The 18444-nt window shown below is 47.8% G+C and overlaps 2 protein-coding genes across 2 annotated transcripts in view; both read left to right on the plus strand.

The window, feature by feature from the left end:
- The window catches only part of LOC144155678 (uncharacterized), a 237218-nt gene that overhangs the window by 106729 nt on the left and 112045 nt on the right, over positions 1 to 18444 (plus strand). The window lies entirely within an intron of this gene.
- On the plus strand, positions 9696 to 13670 carry LOC144140066 (transcription factor Adf-1-like). Its single transcript, XM_077672269.1, has 3 exons — positions 9696 to 10111; positions 10719 to 10875; positions 13553 to 13670. Exons 1-3 carry the CDS (start codon positions 9967 to 9969, stop codon positions 13668 to 13670), a joined length of 420 nt encoding a protein of 139 aa, XP_077528395.1. The 5' UTR covers positions 9696 to 9966.

Consider the following 18444-nt stretch of genomic DNA (forward strand, 5'->3'; position numbering starts at 1 on the left):
AGCAACTTTCCGAGCAGACAGGTTTCTGCGCCTCGCTAGCGGTGCCTCTCTATTACAAAGTTTCTCGCCGTAGATACGGTGGTTGTTAGATAATTAAAAGTGGCGCCAACGTAACATCACCACATGACGAGCGCGTGATAACCTCCAGGGACATTTCGCAATGCAGTTCGGGACGGCGAGCTGAAATGAGCGGTTGAGGCTGCTGCCTTCGTGAATTAAGCGGGTGTATACCAAATACAACGGGTACGCTTCAATTACTAGAACAATTTCTATCTTGACTGCGAATATTAGTTTTGAGTCAGATGCTCACAAGGTTTTCTTTACCTTAAATAGATCTTGACATCGTGGTTATGAACATACTTACGGATGCTTTTTGGCTACGTGGTAGTTGTTGCGCCAGGTGTTGTGCACAAGTTTACTAACCTAGAGCCACCAGAACGTATACGGCTACTCTAGGTTGACCAAGCTTTGCTCGAGGCTGGAGTTTACCAAGTTTTGCTCCAATATAAAAACTCGAGTTGACGGGAGCTCACCCTGCGTATTTTAGTTGCCGAAGCGACGCAACCATTGCGCTATCGGGTAGTTGAACAGAACGATGAATAAACATCCACTGGTGGCTATGGCGCGCGCTGGTCCATGCATGCACACGCTGCCTGTAAAATGACACCCGTCCTGGCAAGGGATTGTTTTAGAAGCTAAAAATGGTCATCATACTTTTTGAACAAGAATAAACTGAGTCGTAAGATGATGAAGATGGCGATAATGACGATGGTGATGGTGTTCATCGGCTTTAAAAAAAAAAAAAAACTGGCCGCGTATCTGCTCATTTTGCTGCAAATGTCGTCCAAAGACGATAAGTCCTGTGCCGTCGCTGCCACCTAAATGCCGTTCTTCTCTCCCCCGCCAACCTGACGCTCTTTTTCCCTTCAGTTTCGCTCCTCACACGATAAACACGGCGGAGGTTTGCGACAGTCAATTCAATTTCGCCGCTGATGATGAAGTGCGTTTGCAGATGTAGTGGTTTGGAAAAGTTGTGCGTATATAAACCTCGCGTTCAATAATTTTTGTAACTTTTGGCCGTAAGGGGGAATAGAGCAGACAGACAGACAGACAGACAGACAGACAGACAGACAGACAGACAGACAGACAGACAGACAGACAGACAGACAGACAGACAGACAGACAGACAGACAGACAGACAGACAGACAGACAGACAGACAGACAGACAGACAGACAGACAGACAGACAGACAGACAGACAGACAGACAGACAGACAGACAGACAGACAGACAGACAGACAGACAGACAGACAGACAGACAGACAGACAGACAGACAGACAGACAGACAGACAGACAGACAGACAGACAGACAGACAGACAGACAGACAGACAGACAGACAGACAGACAGACAGACAGACAGACAGACAGACAGACAGACAGACAGACAGACAGACAGACAGACAGACAGACAGACAGACAGACAGACAGACAGACAGACAGACAGACAGACAGACAGACAGACAGACAGACAGACAGACAGACAGACAGACAGACAGACAGACAGACAGACAGACAGACAGACAGACAGACAGACAGACAGACAGACAGACAGACAGACAGACAGACAGACAGACAGAGCAAAATTTTCGTTTTTAAGTAGCCCGAGAAATCAGCATTATAGCTATGTCATTCCGCCTGTCCTCGACAAAAATTGGTCAAGAAGCCACACATGGTTAAATTATATAAGAAGCGGCCTTTTGTGAGATGGCGTGAACTCGAGCACAGTATAAAAGCACAGACAGACGTACTAATAATGGCCCGACGGAGTGACAAGGATTGTTTTCGCAGTATGTCCTCAAGAAACGCTATTTGGTGTGTGCAGGCTGGTATAGCGTATCGTTGCTAGATGGCCGCCTTGGCAGTCACCCATGTGCAACGCTCTCTTGCAAGCATTCCTGCGCGCATTGCCACCACGTGCATGAACCGTCAGCGCTCCACGTGCTCCGCGATGTGCCGTTTTCACTTGACGTCGTTTGCTTCACTTTTTGCGCGAATCAACCGAGAGAGAACAGCTGCAGTCTGGAACGAAGACAGCCGAGAGAGGAGCTTAAAAGCAGCGATGCAGCAGGGCGCGTTCGTCCGTCCCGAAGCGAGGCTGGCGCTGGGCGGACGCAGAAGAAGCGCGGGAGAAGGGGCCCGTGGCTGCGTTGCGGAGCATCGCCGAAGGCGGCCGAGAGCGGCCGGGAATAATGCGCAGTTGACAGGCCGCAACGAAATATCTCACAGGTCGCACTCATCCCTGCCGCTGTGGAATGCATCGCGGCGGCCGGGGATGGAGTTTTATTATGCGCATACGTAGCCCGGCATAACTAAGCGGTTGGCCTTGGGTGCGTCTGGCGTCTTCTTTTCCGCTGCTGCCACTCGATGGACAGTGCTTGACAAACTGTGACAAGCCGACCCGTCCATTCGCAGCAACTTATCACAGCAGTCCTGCGCGAATTATGTAGCCACACGTGTCTGCTTGTTCTCAATTAAGACGGCTAAACGTCGCGGCCGGCGCGTGAGCAGATGCGGTGTTTTCAGTGCCACGTCCTGTCACCTTCCGCGATGCACCGGTGAAGATACACTGGGCCTGTATGAACATATGTATATTACGAGCTGCGGGGCAAAGCCTCCTCTGTCACGCCTTCTTGAAGAACCCAGCTTATGCAGCTTGTGTATACACGAGCAGCATAAGTAGAGCTTCTTTCAGTGTAGCTCGGTATACCTTTATTTACCCAAAAACGAGAAAGTAGGCTTTCTATTAACATTTTTCAGCAATACATCTGAATACCAACTTGGTGGCTTTAAGATATTCTGCCGCAGTATGATAACATGGCTACATGGGATGACTCTAGATCAAGCACATGATGTTCGCGGTATGCAGATACGTGCAGTTTTCGACCAGCTGTTCTGGTGCACTTTGGCGTCAGCCGTTCCTCTGATGCATCGTGAAAGGAAATCCCACGTTGTAAAGATGACAGCACATGGCTGCACAGTTTATGGGAACTGTATAAACAGCCAGTTACAGTGCACGGAGAAAGGAAAGAGCACCGTTTGAGTAATTCTTACCTTTGTGGCAACATAATTTTCTTCGCTTGATTGATAGTTATTTTTCAGAAGCCGTGGTATTGCATTGAGGCCCACTATTCTAAGCGTTACCACTGGAACCATTCGAGCATGAAAAAAATAGGAAATTTGTTTACATGCGGAATTACTGGACGCGACAATATTCTCACGTAGAGTTACTCAAAAGTGCCCGAGTGTCCTGCAGTGCATTTTGGCAGAGTTGGTAGACAAGGTGAGAGGTTTGTTTGTCTGGGAGAACACGTTTAAATGGTGGCTATGCGAGGTTGTGGATGGATGGAAGCCATTATGCGCATTATATCGGCATCAACATATGTAGTGATCAAATGTAGCGCAGCAGAAACACACGGGACGGAAAGAAAACACACGGACGAGCGCTCGCTTTCAACTGATTCTTTATTCACATGACGGCAAGCATATATGCTTAGCCTTAGCAGGAACAATAAAAAGAGAAAAAACAAAACAACAAAAACAAAAATACTGACAAAGAAAGAGCCTGTACACCCAACACGCACCAAACATTTTGACATTCACAGTGGCCTGTCGCGTATGGCATCACATTGTAGGAAATGTAGTTCACGGTCAGATAACGCAACCTACGGTTTGCTAACACAGTCGTTCCTTTCACTCGCCATCTGAGCTGCCTCACTGATTAATAGTACTTGCTTGTCCTTAATTATCTCGACTACTGTGGTGCCAGAGAACTGCGCAATGCAACGCCTACACGTGCTGACATGCTGTGCCAAAAAACCTTCCTTGCCATTACGAACATTATTGGCATGCTCGCGTAGACGCTCATTGAGGCATCTGCCCGTCTGTCAAAGCGCTAGAGAGCATGCAAGCACAAGTCCTGCGGGTCTGCATTGGCGTTCCAAAGACAACCTCTACCATCGGAACGCTGACAGAATGCAGGCAGCTCTCACCACTCGCTCTAAGCACGCAGGAGTTGCTTCGTGCGCGTCTGCGGATTGTGGCAAGACAGCGGGGCCATCCTCTAGCGACAAGCTGGGCCAAAGAAGTGCGTGAATTTCTGCCGAAGGTGTATCAAGAGCCTTCTCCTCCTGAGCACCCGCCCTGGATGTTCCTGCCCATACCAATCACGACTACTGTGCCCGGTATCACGAGGAAGGAGTATATTCCGGCTCCCGCACTAAAGTTCCTCGCCCTGGACTACATGTCGCGGATATACAGAGACCACACTCATGTGTACACTGATGGGTCGGTGTCGTCAACATCATCCACTATCGGGGTGTGGATACCGTCATCCCGTACTACCATCAGTGTCATGCTCAGCCACAGAACGTCAACTACGGCTACCGAACTTGCAGCTCTGAGGGTGGCTTTCGCTCATATCGTCAAGCAACCCGCTCGAGAGTGGGCCATCTTCACAGACTCAAGGGCTGCCCTTCAATGTCTAGCATCTTTTCCAAAAGACCAGCTTGTGTGTGACATACACGCTTTACATCTCCAACCTCTCCAAGCGCACCATCACATTGCCCTTCAGTGGATTCCAGCCCATTGTGGGATAACTGGCAATGTGAAGGCGGACATTGCTGCATCCGTTGCGCATAAGCATAATGGATCGGCAATAGCTATACCATTCTCCAGGAAAGACGCATCTATACTTGCATCCAGCGTGGCATGGAACATGCAGCGTGCAGCCTGGGATGACGTATCACGTCATTACGCGCCGTTGGTCGTTTTCAGCGCTCCTGATAACTTGTCCCAGCTGGCTAGCAGTACCTGTCCCGTAAGGCGACGTGGGGTCCAATGCACTGTCGACCACAGAACACAGTTCGTAGAATGTGTTCAAAATGTAGTATATAGAATTCCTTAGTCGTGCGGCGCGAGCTACGTGGGACAGACGGGCAGATGCCTCAATGAGCGTCTACGCGAGCATGCCAATAATGTTCGTAATGGCAAGGAAGGTTTTTTGGCACAGCATGTCAGCACGTGTAGGGGCTGCATTGCGATGTTCCCTGGCACCACAGTAGTCAAGTTAATTAAGGACAAGCAAGTGCGATTAATCAGTGAGGCAGCTCAGATGGCGAGTGAAAGGAACGACTGTGTTAGCAAACCGTCGGTTGCGTTATCTGACCGTGAACTACATTTCCTGCAATGTGATGCCATACGCGACAGGCCACTGTGATTGTCAAAATGCTTGGCGCATGTTGGGTGTACACGCTCTTTCTTTGTCAGTATTTTTGTTTTTGTTGTTTTGTTTTTCCTCTTTTTCTTGTTCCTGCTAAGGCTAAGCATATATATTTGCCGTCATGTGAAAAAAGAATCAGTTGGAAGTGAGCGCTCGTCCGTGTGTATTCTTTCCGTCCCGTGTGTTTCTGCTGCGCTACATTTACTATGAATTACCAAATAGCCCAGTCTACAGCTTTACTCAACGTTTGTCGTTGAATTCATCGAAAATTCTTGAGCGTTGTACAAAGTATTTTCACAGTGTTAGTACTTGAGTTTAAGTTTGCAGTTTCCGAAATGTTGCCTTTAAAAACGATCCTACTGGGTTCCCTTTATTGAAAAAAGAAAGCGAAGTATAGTGACTACTAAATGGAAATGGGTAGAGAAAGAACGTAATGCTCATTTGTCCTATACACGCTTACTCGGAGCCACGAAAGAGCAGAGCTTCTATTTTCGGCGTCGAAGAATGATGATCAGTGAAGAACTTCCTTTCTGCGGCGGCGCGTACCCTTCGTGAAGTTCCAAGCGAAACACGCTTTGTACCTTATTGAAACTACGCTGTTTTCTCTCATATCGGGGTATTGAGTGAACAACATGTTGTTGTGCATATTAATCTGTACATACCTGGGGTGTGCAAATTGCACATTCGAGGTTCGTATAATTATTACTATTTCTTACACTTCTCAACTTCTTCAATGCTACCTAAAAGGTTTCTAAAATAGTCAAATGTTATTCGTTTCTTTGTTAACTCAAAGCCTTCGCATTTTGTACGTCCATCAGGAATGACATGAGCGTACTTATTCATGGCATTCGTTACGGATGTCTACAGGAGCAGCTAGAGATGGCCGTCGCCGAGCGTGATGTTTCTCCATGCAACACTATCAGGAAGATTCTATGGTTCACCTTCACCGCAATGCACCCGAAGTTTTACTCGCACAATGCACTCGATTCATGCAGCCAACAAATCATATTCGGCGAATGCGTAGTACTCAACTCGGGAAGGTGATCTGCGCAATACAGAACGCCCTGCTGGCATTCCGTGGTGCCACAGCTCAGTCCAAACTATTGCCGCGAAGTGGTATGCTTGACATCGTAATTCGCCGAAATTTCATTACTGGCTGCGCGTATATCTCAATCGAGTGAATTGCGGTGGCGCTGACCCACGGGATTGTTTTACTGGGAATGCGCGTCTTGCAGCAGGTTTATTAGTCTTCTCTTTTCTGGCATCGTGTCACCGGGGGAGGGGGGTATTATAGTGTCGCAAGCAACACAACTCTTCATTAAAAAAAAAAAACCGCTATAGTTCGTAAACAAAACCATATATGCATCTGCAATCAGGATGCAAAACACGGCATTCGCTTTTTAACATCTAACACTCAAAGTGGGCTGCGAAATAAGCAGGAACACAACAACCCCCTCGCAAACGACTCGCCGCTAACGTGACATGATGCTAATGGGACACTATTACAGGCTAGTGGGACATTTGTTGAAAAAGATGACGCCTCGCATCCCTCGTGCCCATCATCATCATCATCATCATCATCATCATCATCGTCGTCGTCGTCGTCGTCGTCGTCCCTTTTTCCACAGCCCCATTACAATGTGTACCCTGATGAAGTGGGTCGAACAGCTTCGGAGGAAGGCCTCCTCAGCCATGGTGCCGAGCTTCGCTTCAGTATGCTCAACTAGGCGCATTCATGCTTACTTTCCAATTGGGTACATGGCCCGCTGAGCCGTGCTTCCGCCATGACACCGAAGCACCCATGCACAACAGAAAGGTGGCCAACGCGTCGCGCTTTCTCGCGCTCTGTTTCACACTGAACATCCGGACTAAAATGAGGCACAATGTCTTCGCAACCTGGCAGTTACGCATTTCCTGTTTGCGTGCTTCCACTTGGTCACATTGTGGGCACCAGGTGTTGGATACTGCACCCCACGCTGCTAGGCGGTCTCCCGTCCTACGGACCCACAGCCTCGCTGCCATTCAAAATCACTCACGTCCGCGGTTTTATCGCAGCAGACTAACATGGGTCTGCCCGTTTCACGGTGGCTGTGGGATGCTGCTGGAATGGCTTAGGAGCCACGGCTTCATGTTATTCGTATTAAAACTGCGACTGATTGTAAACCATGATACGCGCTGAGATAAAAACTTCCCGCGGTTATGTGGTCGGTTTAGCAGTCCAAAGTAACATAATTTGTTTCGGGATACTTCCGATAAAACATAAGTTACAGCTGTTTTGTTAACCTTGTTCCTCCAGTAGTATCCCGTGTAATGACAGCAGACGGGAATTCCTAGTTTACTCCATGGCGAACTTACTAACTGCGACAACTAAATAAAACTCGGCATAATGATAGAGTAGTCTTAGTAGCCAATTTCAGCGTGATTTTACCCCCAACGTATCTGCACTAGGTTGAGAGCTACAAAGGCTGACTTCTTCATTGTTCGCGAGTCGTGTTGACAGCATGGGGTCGAAGCCGTGTGAGATTGGAGCATCGCGTTCGATAGAAAAAGGAGTATCAGTTGACATTATTTGGTCACAGGTAGAAGCAATAGCCTTGTCTTCTGCCTCACAGGCTGAAGAAATTTTTCCGGGGCTTGGGGTGCAGCCCCTTTGGTCCGCCTTACGGACGCCAGTGGATAGCGGTATACGCCTTCGCTGTAGAACCGCGTTTTATTTGCGACAGCCACCGCCTGCTGACCGCTTCGTTCTGCTCGGCGTTCCCACACTCTTAGGCAAAAAGGACTAAAATAGGGACTAAAATACAGGCGTTAGTCTTCGCGGGCGACCGTTCATCTTCAAGGGGAGTATCTGCGGCACAGTACGTGCCGTGTGCATAAATGCGGACTAACTGTTCGTCCCCGCCGACCTATAAGGAGTAACGGCAAGACGAAACGCATGCAGTTAGTCTCTTTGCTGCGTCGTTAATCCCCTAATGGCGTCGTCGTTGCCCTTTCGCGCATATGTCTGCTAACAGTTTTATATTTCGAAAACACAAGGCATTGCAGTCACTGGGTGCTTTAGATGGTGCCACGGGAGAAAATATTGATGTTAGTTATCGCCTAGGGTTAGTAGAGCGGCGGGTAATGGCAAGGAGCGGCGAAGCGCGATTGTCATACGCTTCTCGGCTAGCTTATGTTGATACGCTGTGTTGCATGCGATTCGTGCGAGATAATAACGACCAATGAAAGCTTTCAAGCGCCTTAACAGTAACTCAAAAATTAGTGACAATAGCAAAAGTGGATTCCTGAGCGTAATGAATATGTATATGTTTAACAGACTAGAAAAAACGCATGTCGCTGATGACAACTGCAAAACGAAAATGCTCGCTACAGGTAAGCGTCTCGAAGTTATCGTTTACACTCGGTACATAATTGCCTTGGGCACCAAAGCCATGACAATGCTGCAACTGCTGTAAAACCCGCTTGCATTTCACAGTCGCAATCGTCTAGCGACGCGAATTTGAAGAATTCAGGCTAAGCAACACCGAATTCGCTTTCGCCGATGCAGGAAAATATGGCATGTTTCATTATTCTGACACTCACACAGACGATACCTTTCACATACGTTGCATAGAGCACTTAACATATGTATCGAACACTAAAAAAGCACTTAGCTTGCGCTAAGTTGTGCGGAAACAAATGAGTCGTCCGATCGCCCAGCTACCTATCTCAACTAGGCGACGACGAGTTGATTGTTATTTACGAAAAAACTATGGTTGTGAGGCTCTACTTCGAATCGAACTGAGAAATAGTCCCTAAACCTAGCGAAGCGCTAAGCGCAAGGCGCAAAACGCGGTCACGTTCGCTTGCACAGATAGAAATTCGGGCACCAGTTGCAATGGATCTGTTGCGTTATGCACAGAACTACACGCTGTACACTTAAATATTATCTGCAGCACGAAACAAAAAAAAAAAAAAAAAAAAGCACGAACCACCTGGCGGCGTGGTCTAGCGGATAGCGCGTCGGGTTCCTTGTGTGTGATTCCGGGCGTCAGGGGTTCGATCCCTGCTGGAGTTTTTTTCTTTTTTCTGCCTCTACGCAGTTCGTCCTTGGGGAGTATCGGAACGGACCATCCGGATGGGGGACTAACCGTTCGTCCCCTCGCAGTTAGTCCGCAAAGGGACTAATGATTGTGGCAGAGACCGTTAGTCCCCGAAAGGACGAACTTTTAGTCCTTTTTGCCTAAAGCTATGTTCACACTACGGTCGTAAGGCGCCGATTTTTCATAACACGCGTAAGCGGAAGCACAACAAGCGTATGCGTCTAGTTCAGACTGTGAACGTAAAGGTACCAACGTTCGCAACGAACGCATAAATCGTGGGTGAGAGTGTTAAAGGCTTGGCAACTTTTACGACTGCGATACTACGACCGTTACGACACAGCCAATGACCGATCAGCTTTCGGTTTTCAACAACCGGTCACGAGACCTGACGGGACTTCCGTCCTCCCGGCTGCAGCAGCATCGCGGAGGCGATGGCGGGAGCTGCCGGCGCGGGAAGTGCTATTTCGCCATTCCGCGGTGACGATTGGGTTGGCTTTGTTTGCTCGCAACGTGCGTAAAAAGTTGTTCCGCGCTGCCTGCCGTACTGTCTTCATTTGGTGTGGTTTAGTCGTTGGACATTTCTGGGAAGTGAAAAGTGTGCGCAATGGATTCGCTTGCTAGCGACGATTTATTAATAGAAGAAGTGCGCCGGCGACCGTTGCTGTACGACCAGCGTTTGAAGACGTACCGGGATAAACAACTTCAGCGAGATGCATGGGAGCAGGTGTCCAGAGTACTCGGACAAAGCGGTAAGTGCGATTCAATTTACCATTTGTGTGCTCGACAGTGGCGTTAGCAGTACTGTTGAAGTATATCAAAACGAGCAGTTTTTCTCGGTGACAACGTCGTTCGGCAGTGTCTGTGCTGCCGCGGTCTATGGCTATCTCCGTGCCGTGTGCGTCAATTCGCTCGTTCGCGTGCTCACTTCCTAGGCGCTTTTTTATGATATCCAGTTTTACACCATACAAAGTTTTGTAAACATTGTGATACTGTCTAAGTGAAATAGCTAGGAAGGGTATTTATGACCAACGTGGGTGTCTGATCGGTGCATGTGAATTTGGAGCATTCCGTGAAAGCAGAACACTGCACCAAACACAGTGATGGGCTAGGTAAGGAGCCTAATGAGCCGTAAATAACATGATATCAGTTTCAAAGTTGTCACAGAAATAGTGGATTGAAATTTTACCAGTTGGTTAAATCATGCTTTCGTGGTTAAATGTATTCGAGAAAAGTATTCGAGCTAACGATCTGAATTGTTTTTCTACGTCACGCCTGTAGGTTTGATAGCTACAGAGTTCCATGTATAGCAATTATTTCAGAGTACCGTGTATTTCTTTTCTCTTTTCACTCGTGCAGTGCCTGATATTGAACATCGATGGCACAGCCTCCGACAGAAGTTTCTCCGGCTTCGGAAGGCGTACGTGAAATCCGGAAGCGGCTCCGACGCCGTAAAGAAGAAATGGGCCCTCTTCGACAACCTCATGTTCCTCAACGACGCCATCCAGAGCAGAAGGCAAGCTATCTGGCGTTGGCGTTTTGAGTTGCTCATTGCCAGTTGGTGCGCTGAGCGCTTGCTAAGCAGGGCTGTAGATATGCCTGCCCCGATTCCTCTCTCGTTTTTCCTCTCACCACTTCTCTCTGGAATAGTCTTCAGTTTAAATTCATGCTATTCCTGTGCACTAGTTGTACGCGATGAAGTGAAAAAGATATTTTCAGCATCCTGACATACAGTTCGACACCGGCAGTTTAAATACGAAACGTCACTGCGTGCATTTCAATATTATTTTTAATTGAACCCAATGTTTACGTTTGAATAATTTTGAAATCATTCGCATCCAATAAAGTAGTACAGAGTGCATGGTATTTTTCCCTTTTGATTGAATACTTGACGCGCGGTCACATATGTTGTTCTCTTTTTTTTTTTGTTTGATGCAGTACTGTGTCCAGTATGGAAGGAGGACCCCGTCATTTGCCACCGGAAGTACGACCTCCAAATACGTTTACCCCAAGCAGTAACTCAAGCACGTCGGCAGAGGCACTTCTTCAGTCAATGTATATGGACAGCAGCGAAGATACCGATCGAACTCGCGACAATCCACTTGGCCAAGCTGCATACGTCTTAGAAGTCGGCGACCAAGTAGCTGAGCCAAGCTCATTGTCTGACAATGACGTTGTTGAAGACGACCATCAAGGACCTCCAGGAAGTGAGGCAGATCCAAGCGCGTGTGCCACTGCAAGGCCCACCCCACCTACAGGCACCAGGAAAACTTCCTCAAAGAAGAGAAACCAAGTCGACATTGATGAGCTAGTGGTTGCTACCCTAACAGAAAATAGGAAGCGGCTGAATGAACTAAAATATTCGAACACTGATCAAGATGAACTTTTTTTGCTCAGCATGAAGCCGCTCCTAGCTAGGCTAGAAGACCGCAAGAAAGAAATGACAAAGATCACAATTCACAAGTTGTTACTGGAAGCTGCTTTCCCAACGTGTGAGCCGGGAAAGGACAGTGAAGGTGTTTGAAAAAGACACACGAAGTGCTGTAAACAGTATTTTATTGACAGTGCATTTTTGGGGGAGATTGTTATATTTGTTTATGGTGGAGCTCAGCTGTGCTCTTTTCTACATAGCAACCATATCCACGCTTCTTTCTGCTGGTGATTTTTTTCTGAGTGTAATCATAAGCGGCTTCTCGAACGCATCAAAATAAATTGTCATGTGTAATAAACAGTTGAAAAGTAAACAGTACATGTAGCCAAGACTTCTTCCTTTAGGTAAACTGCCATGGCACTGCGCCAGGCCCATGGAAGTAGCTGGCAAAGCTGTCGCGAACGTCTGCTGCCCTCCTTGAGTAGGTATTAGAACCTTGTCGGTACGCTTGGGGAAGTGGTGGGGTGGAGTTCCTCCAGTCACCTGAAATGAGCTCTCCTGAGCTTCCAGTGGTGTCGGCGAACTGCGGAGGACAGTAGCCACCAACCTGTCTTCCCTCCTGCATTAGGAAATTGTGTAGGCAACAGCAGGCAGCTACCACGAGGACGGCATTGTCTGGTAGAAGGCTCATCCGGTTCCTCAACACCCTCCAGCGTGCACACATAACGCCAAAAGCATTCTCGACGCACCTGCGAGCTCTTGAGAGCCTGTAGTTGTAGATCCGTTTTTCACTGTTGGCCGCTTGCGTGCCAGGGTACGGCTTCATCAAATTTGTCTTGAGAGGAAAGGCGTCATCGGCCACAAACACGTAAGGGAGCACTGGGCCTCCGTTTGGGAGTGCGCAAGGAGCGGGCAAATTCTTGTGGCCATTATCCACAAATATTCCCAGCTGCGACGCCGCGAACACACCACCATCGCTTTCACGTCCGTAGCATCCTATATAGACTGATGTAAACTTGTAGCTTGCATCACAGGATGCCATCAGGTTAATGCTGAAGCCTTGCTTATAATTGAAATATAATGTTCCAGAGTTTGGTGGTGCATCTAAATGAATGTGTTTTCCATCAATCGCTCCGGCGCAGTTAGGGAAGTTCCACTTGCACCAAAACTGTTCCGCAATAGCCTCTATGCTTTGCTCATGTAGTGGTTTTAGAAATCTAGGCTGAAGAACGGTCCATATCGCTTGGCACACCTTCGGAACAAGCTGCGAAATCGTCGATTTGCCGACGCGGAAGCTGTACGAGAGAGACTGGTAGCTGTTACCAGTGGCCAGGAACCTAAAAAAAAAGCGGAGGTATGTATGAAGTTGGCAAAAAAGCTAACCCCACTACGAGTAATTACGGCCAAGCCATTAAGCAAAACAGTGCTCTATTGGCCACCGGATATAGGAGACGCGTAGGCCAAATTGCAGCGAACGACTAGGAATAGTGTGCAACACAATGCTTAAAACTGAAAAATACAATATCTGCTCATAATGTAATACGAATTTAATTATATTTAACCTGTCTCATTATCAAATTAAACCAAGCATTCAGATAGTTTTTCATTTATTTGGCAGCCCCCCATATTGAATACGTATCTGTATGGACTTTTGCTGCTTTCACGCATCAATGTGCTTACCTGAGTGTTATTGCAAGACGCTCCGCCGACGAAATGGCAGAACGGAGATGTGTGCTCCGAACCTCGATGAGTGGTCTCACTAAGTTCTCAAGGAAGTCGAACTGCTGGGGCGACATGCGCATGAAATTATGAAACATCGCAGCGTCTCCAAGTCGGAGCTTGACGAGAAGGTTGTGAAAGTCGCCATCCACGGCCCTGTCGAGGAATACTTGGCGCACCCAAACTCTTCTCTGTCGCCTTCGCCGTCTTCGGGCGATTGAATACACGACTATAAGCTCATTTTGAGCGTGAATTTCTTCCAACTCGGCAAGCGCTCGCGTGTTGATGGGAGCCATATTGGACCGCTAGTGACGTCGATTCTACAGCGACAAATATGATTGGCCTATCGTAAAAATCGTAATGTACGTAGCTGTAAATGTGAACAAAGGTATCGGCATAACTGCGGTAACGCTTTTTATAGCCGTTGCGTTCGATACGCCGAACGAGCTGTTACGCACGTTACGACCGTAGTGTGAACATAGCATAAGAGTGCAACTGCGACGCACGAGATGCCCATTAATCTTGTCTCGCGCTCACCCCGTGGCGATGCGTAGAGGTAGTGGGATTCACTTTGAACCCTTGAAAACCGCCGTGCCCACACTGCGAAACTTCCTAAAACCGAAGCGCACGAAGCAAGAAGCCCGAAAAAAAAAAAAAAAAAAGCTGAGAAAGCAAGGCGAAGGAAAACACCCGCTCAGAACCGGCACTATAGGCCGCGTATTTAGGAATAACGTTTCCTCGCATATTTGGTGACTTTGCATCTGTGAAAGTGGAAGTATTGGGGAGAATGGTTGCCTGCAATAGTTGTAACATTAGCTCTAATCCAGCTGCTATGAAACACATTGCGTTACGGCCGCTTGCCGCCAGAAATGTTTTGGCAGCGGGACGTGTTGTTAAGCGTGCTGTGGTAGGGATGCCATTTGTTGGTTTGAGAACGACCTTTCCTTCCAATGCGAACACCGGCGCTTCCTGTGCGGGCTCATACCGAGCACTGGTACTGGGGAAGATCGCGGAAATAATCTAATGCTGGTGACACCGCACCCACACTTTAAAAAAATAATTACACCTCTCGCTGCAGCGACTACTGTTAACGTGATTCTTTCAGTATGCTCTGCGCAACCCTTGAAAAGCCCTTTGAGGGAGTTGTTATAGTTCTTTTCCATCGAAGCCGTCTGGCGCTTTCGTTTCTGACCAAACGTGCGTGCATATATTGCGGGTCGCGTTGATGAAAATCGTACACGCCCGCTCCAGAGGCAGTGTAAAGTTTTCTGTAGCTCTCAACTTATTACAGGTATCTTGAGTTTAGTTTACGTGTCATAATTAGTTTGTTCACAGTGAAGATGTAAACGTTGCGGAATTCTCGTGTGCCGCCAGTGCATGGCCGTCTATGGAGGGAGTATGGTTACAGAAAACGGCTGCAACTCTTGTTTTATCGAAACGATCTTTAAACAAATAATGGGACAATTAGCCGCTAAAAGGACTCTAAAATTACGCAGAGTTTTATCTTCTTGTCGAAATTAGTTGTGAAACGTTACGCAATTCCCGTCTGCTGTCAATAGACGGGCATCTAAAGAAGGGGTGTGGTTACAGAAAACGTCTTTAACGTTTGCTTTATTTCCGAAAGATATTATATAAAAACAAATTAAGAAATATTTCTAAGGAGGCTGCATGCATGTGTCTTTATTCGATCAATATAGTAAGTAATCACACGTAACATGACACGGTTATGCACCAATACAGCTTTGCTGTTCTTCCATCTTCTAGTGGAAGGGCTCTACATGTTTTTTGAGCACCTATGCCTGCCTCTGAGACGGTTATTTGCTGCTGCAAACGCTAAGCGTAAGGAGCTAGAAATGTGGTTGGCTGAAAAGCGGGAAAATGGTTATGCGCAAGACAATAAGTGGGTATTCGCGATTCCATGTTTGCGCTCGTCAGCTGGCAGATAGGACGAGCATCTTAACCATAAGGTCCGGTTGCTTTTCTCTCTGTGAATAGCCGCTAGCGCAGCGGTTGTCGCTGCTCCTTCTGATCGCAACCATAGAACTGCGAGGTTATAATGCCGCTACAGAAGGGCTCGATGGGACCTTGGAGCGGTTTTTAGGTTGGGAATCCGTAAGTACGAGTAAACATCTTTCTCACAAGCAGCCCTGAGCTACAGACGACAAGTTTCGGAGAGCGTTACGGACGAATAAACTGGGAATTGCGTGTACAGTCATGGACAATTCAAATACGAAACGCGGAACGCAAGTCACTTGGCAGCGGCCGTGGAAAACACACGTAGATGCGCAGTGCAGTTGCGGTGTCGGGAGCGTGGATGCGTGTCTCCCACTGCCAAATACTATATATATATATATATATATATATATATATATATATATATATATATATATATATATATATATATATATATATATATATATATTCTCATCGTTATAAAGAACTCAAACGTTCATTAAGGCACCACGACAAACACTTATTAACTTTCACATTGCTGCTTTTTCTCTAGCACTGACCAACACCCCGTAGCCGAAACTCTTCAAGCCCATATCTTAAGCCACGCAAACGTAGATGCCATCTTAGTTTCCTGTGACGCGGTGATTAAAACCATTGCACCTAGACTATCTCACGTCCCTGAACTTCAGTACCTCGAAAGCACAAATGGTAAAGGCAGCAGCTCCACACAAAAACGCCCCCTCGACACCGGAGTAACGCTAGCGCGTCATTCATCTCAACACCTGACAATTTGACCATCTGACAATTTTGTATCTCGCGCAGCATTGCTAGCAGTTGTTTTCAGCCCTCTTGCGGCATGGCGACAAGGCAAGCATGCGAGCGAGGAGAGGGCAACATATCGCAGTGGAATACGTACATTCACTCCCGACATCTCAATTGCGCACGACCGTCTGTTTTCCACAGCCTCCGCCAGATGACGGCAGCAGTATCTTCGGAAGTGCGTTCCACGGTTCGTATTTGGATTGTCCATGACTGCAAAAAATTCACACTGAATGAATACCACTGTACATTTAGACGTAATTCGCTTGATAATTAAAGGAGCTCTTTGGGATTATGATCAGCGTGCGTTTGCACAGCTATAGCGTTACCTGCTCGCTTCGCCTTAGCTCGCCTGCTGTGCCTGCCACTTTTTGTACCAGTGGTATATGCTGATCTCTGTTAAGTGGTAATTGCTTTAGAACGGTTATTAGAAATTGCTGGTACGCGTTCGAGTCGTCGCTGCGCGTAAGAAAGCGGCGGCGTTCCGAAGCTCGTGAGCGCGGGACGTGGTTGTATCGCATGTTCCCTACCGATCACGCGGATGAACGAAACGCACACGGCTAACTTAGTCGTTCTGTGTTAAATGTGATCTGTGCATTGACCACCTGCTATGTATGTTCCCCAGCTGATTACGAAGTACGACAGCCGCGTATTAAAAAAGCTGAACTGGCTTTAACGAACTCTTGGTCCCCAGTGCGCGACCTAGGAAATGAGGCGCGTGGTAATGAGTTCATACAGATTCGTTTAACGTGCACCGGAGTCTGGGACCAATGGGCGCTTGTGAATTTCACATTTACAAAAAATAAAACGAACACTGCGAATCGGACTATTGACCGTGTGACTCAGCGGCACAGCCACCGCTATATTCATGCGGGTAGAACTGAAAGACGCGCTGGCGCGCAGCGCGGAACAGACAGACGACTAGGGAAAATGACCACCTACTTTATCCATTCCGCACAAACTGTTAATTTTAGGCAGTTTGCACTCTCCCTGAGCAGTGACACAGTGATGCAGAAACGTTTGCCCACAACGAAAATTAATTGGGGCACTCATGCGTGCTACGCGCTCTGAAGGCGAAAGCCTTGCGATATACTTTTTAACAGCGAAGATGTTGAGCAAACCGTTTGTGTATGGTGTCCGCAGTTAAAAATACCAAGAAAAAACCGAGCGCTCGTGCACGCGTGCTTCGAGCGCACGAAAAGAACTCCAGCGTTCGCCGCATGACTCGAGCACACGTTTGTCAATCCAAGCATACCCACTTGGGGAGATTGGCAGACATTGGCCACAAAAAAACTCCAGCGTTCGCCGTATAGGGGAAACACTTGCTCGGAACGAGTAAGACACGTCATAGCGTACGCTCCTCATTCGTTCGTCTTCATGTCGTCGTGCACATGCGCTCTGTAACGTATAGGAGCCGCGACTTGAATGTTCAAGCTGCTGCTGTAGGTGATCATCGACTCCACATGGCCCGGACGTGGATAGTTCGTACGGTCGAGGAAGAGGACGCGCTTCGAGAGGCTCGGCGTGCAAAGCATCCGTCGGACGATAAGTCGCGCTTGCAGAATGGCGTACGAAAGCGTCGACCAAAACGACGAGCTCACTCTGGCCTTGCTCAACATAAGAAAATTGAAATGCCATGTCAACGACGTCAACTACGACACCACAACGATACTAAAACTCAACTTCGGGTCCGTCAATGATCACCTACAACAGCTTCGCCATTCAAGTCTTGCGCGTGAGTGCGGAGTTCCCTGAATATTAAAAAAAAAAAGAACACGGGACTCTCGGACCGGTTGTGATCCATGCCGGGCGGCTTGTAAACCAACACATACGCGCACACACGCACGCACGCACGCACGCACGCACGCACACACGCACACACTGTGTGTGTGTGCGTGCGCGTGCGCGTGAATGTCTTTCTTATGGATGACCGCCGTAAACGCTCAAGAGAAGTTGGATCATACCTTTCACCTAAATTGTGCCACCCATATATATGTCGTGCGTTAAAAGCTTCGCAGGTAATCCGCCTGCGCAGAGCAGAATGCATAATGATTTTTAAAGCGAACGTCTTAAGTGCCCCATTCGGCGTAGAACCGCACTTGTTTTCCGGTCAAGGAACGGCCACCTCTGTAAGAGTAAATAAAGTACACATGCGTGATCCGATCCAATTTGAACACGTGTCTCCACAGAAGTAGCCCAGGGCTCTACCACTGCACCATCTCC

Source organism: Haemaphysalis longicornis, unplaced genomic scaffold, assembly GCF_048455015.1.
Source record: "Haemaphysalis longicornis isolate Haplotype H1 unplaced genomic scaffold, Haemaphysalis longicornis Haplotype H1 scaffold_1, whole genome shotgun sequence".
In the NCBI taxonomy this organism is placed as follows: domain Eukaryota; kingdom Metazoa; phylum Arthropoda; class Arachnida; order Ixodida; family Ixodidae; genus Haemaphysalis; species Haemaphysalis longicornis.

What these genes read in the sequence shown, in the direction of transcription:
- LOC144140066 (XM_077672269.1), top strand. Translation starts at nt 9,967, where the DNA reads ATGGATTCGCTTGCTAGCGACGATTTATTAATAGAAGAAGTGCGCCGG. An exon ending in CAGAGTACTCGGACAAAGCG is followed by an intron (nt 10,112 to 10,718) that starts GTAAGTGCGATT and finishes TCACTCGTGCAG; the next exon opens with TGCCTGATATTGAACATCGA. An exon ending in GACGCCATCCAGAGCAGAAG is followed by an intron (nt 10,876 to 13,552) that starts GCAAGCTATCTG and finishes GAAACATCGCAG; the next exon opens with CGTCTCCAAGTCGGAGCTTG.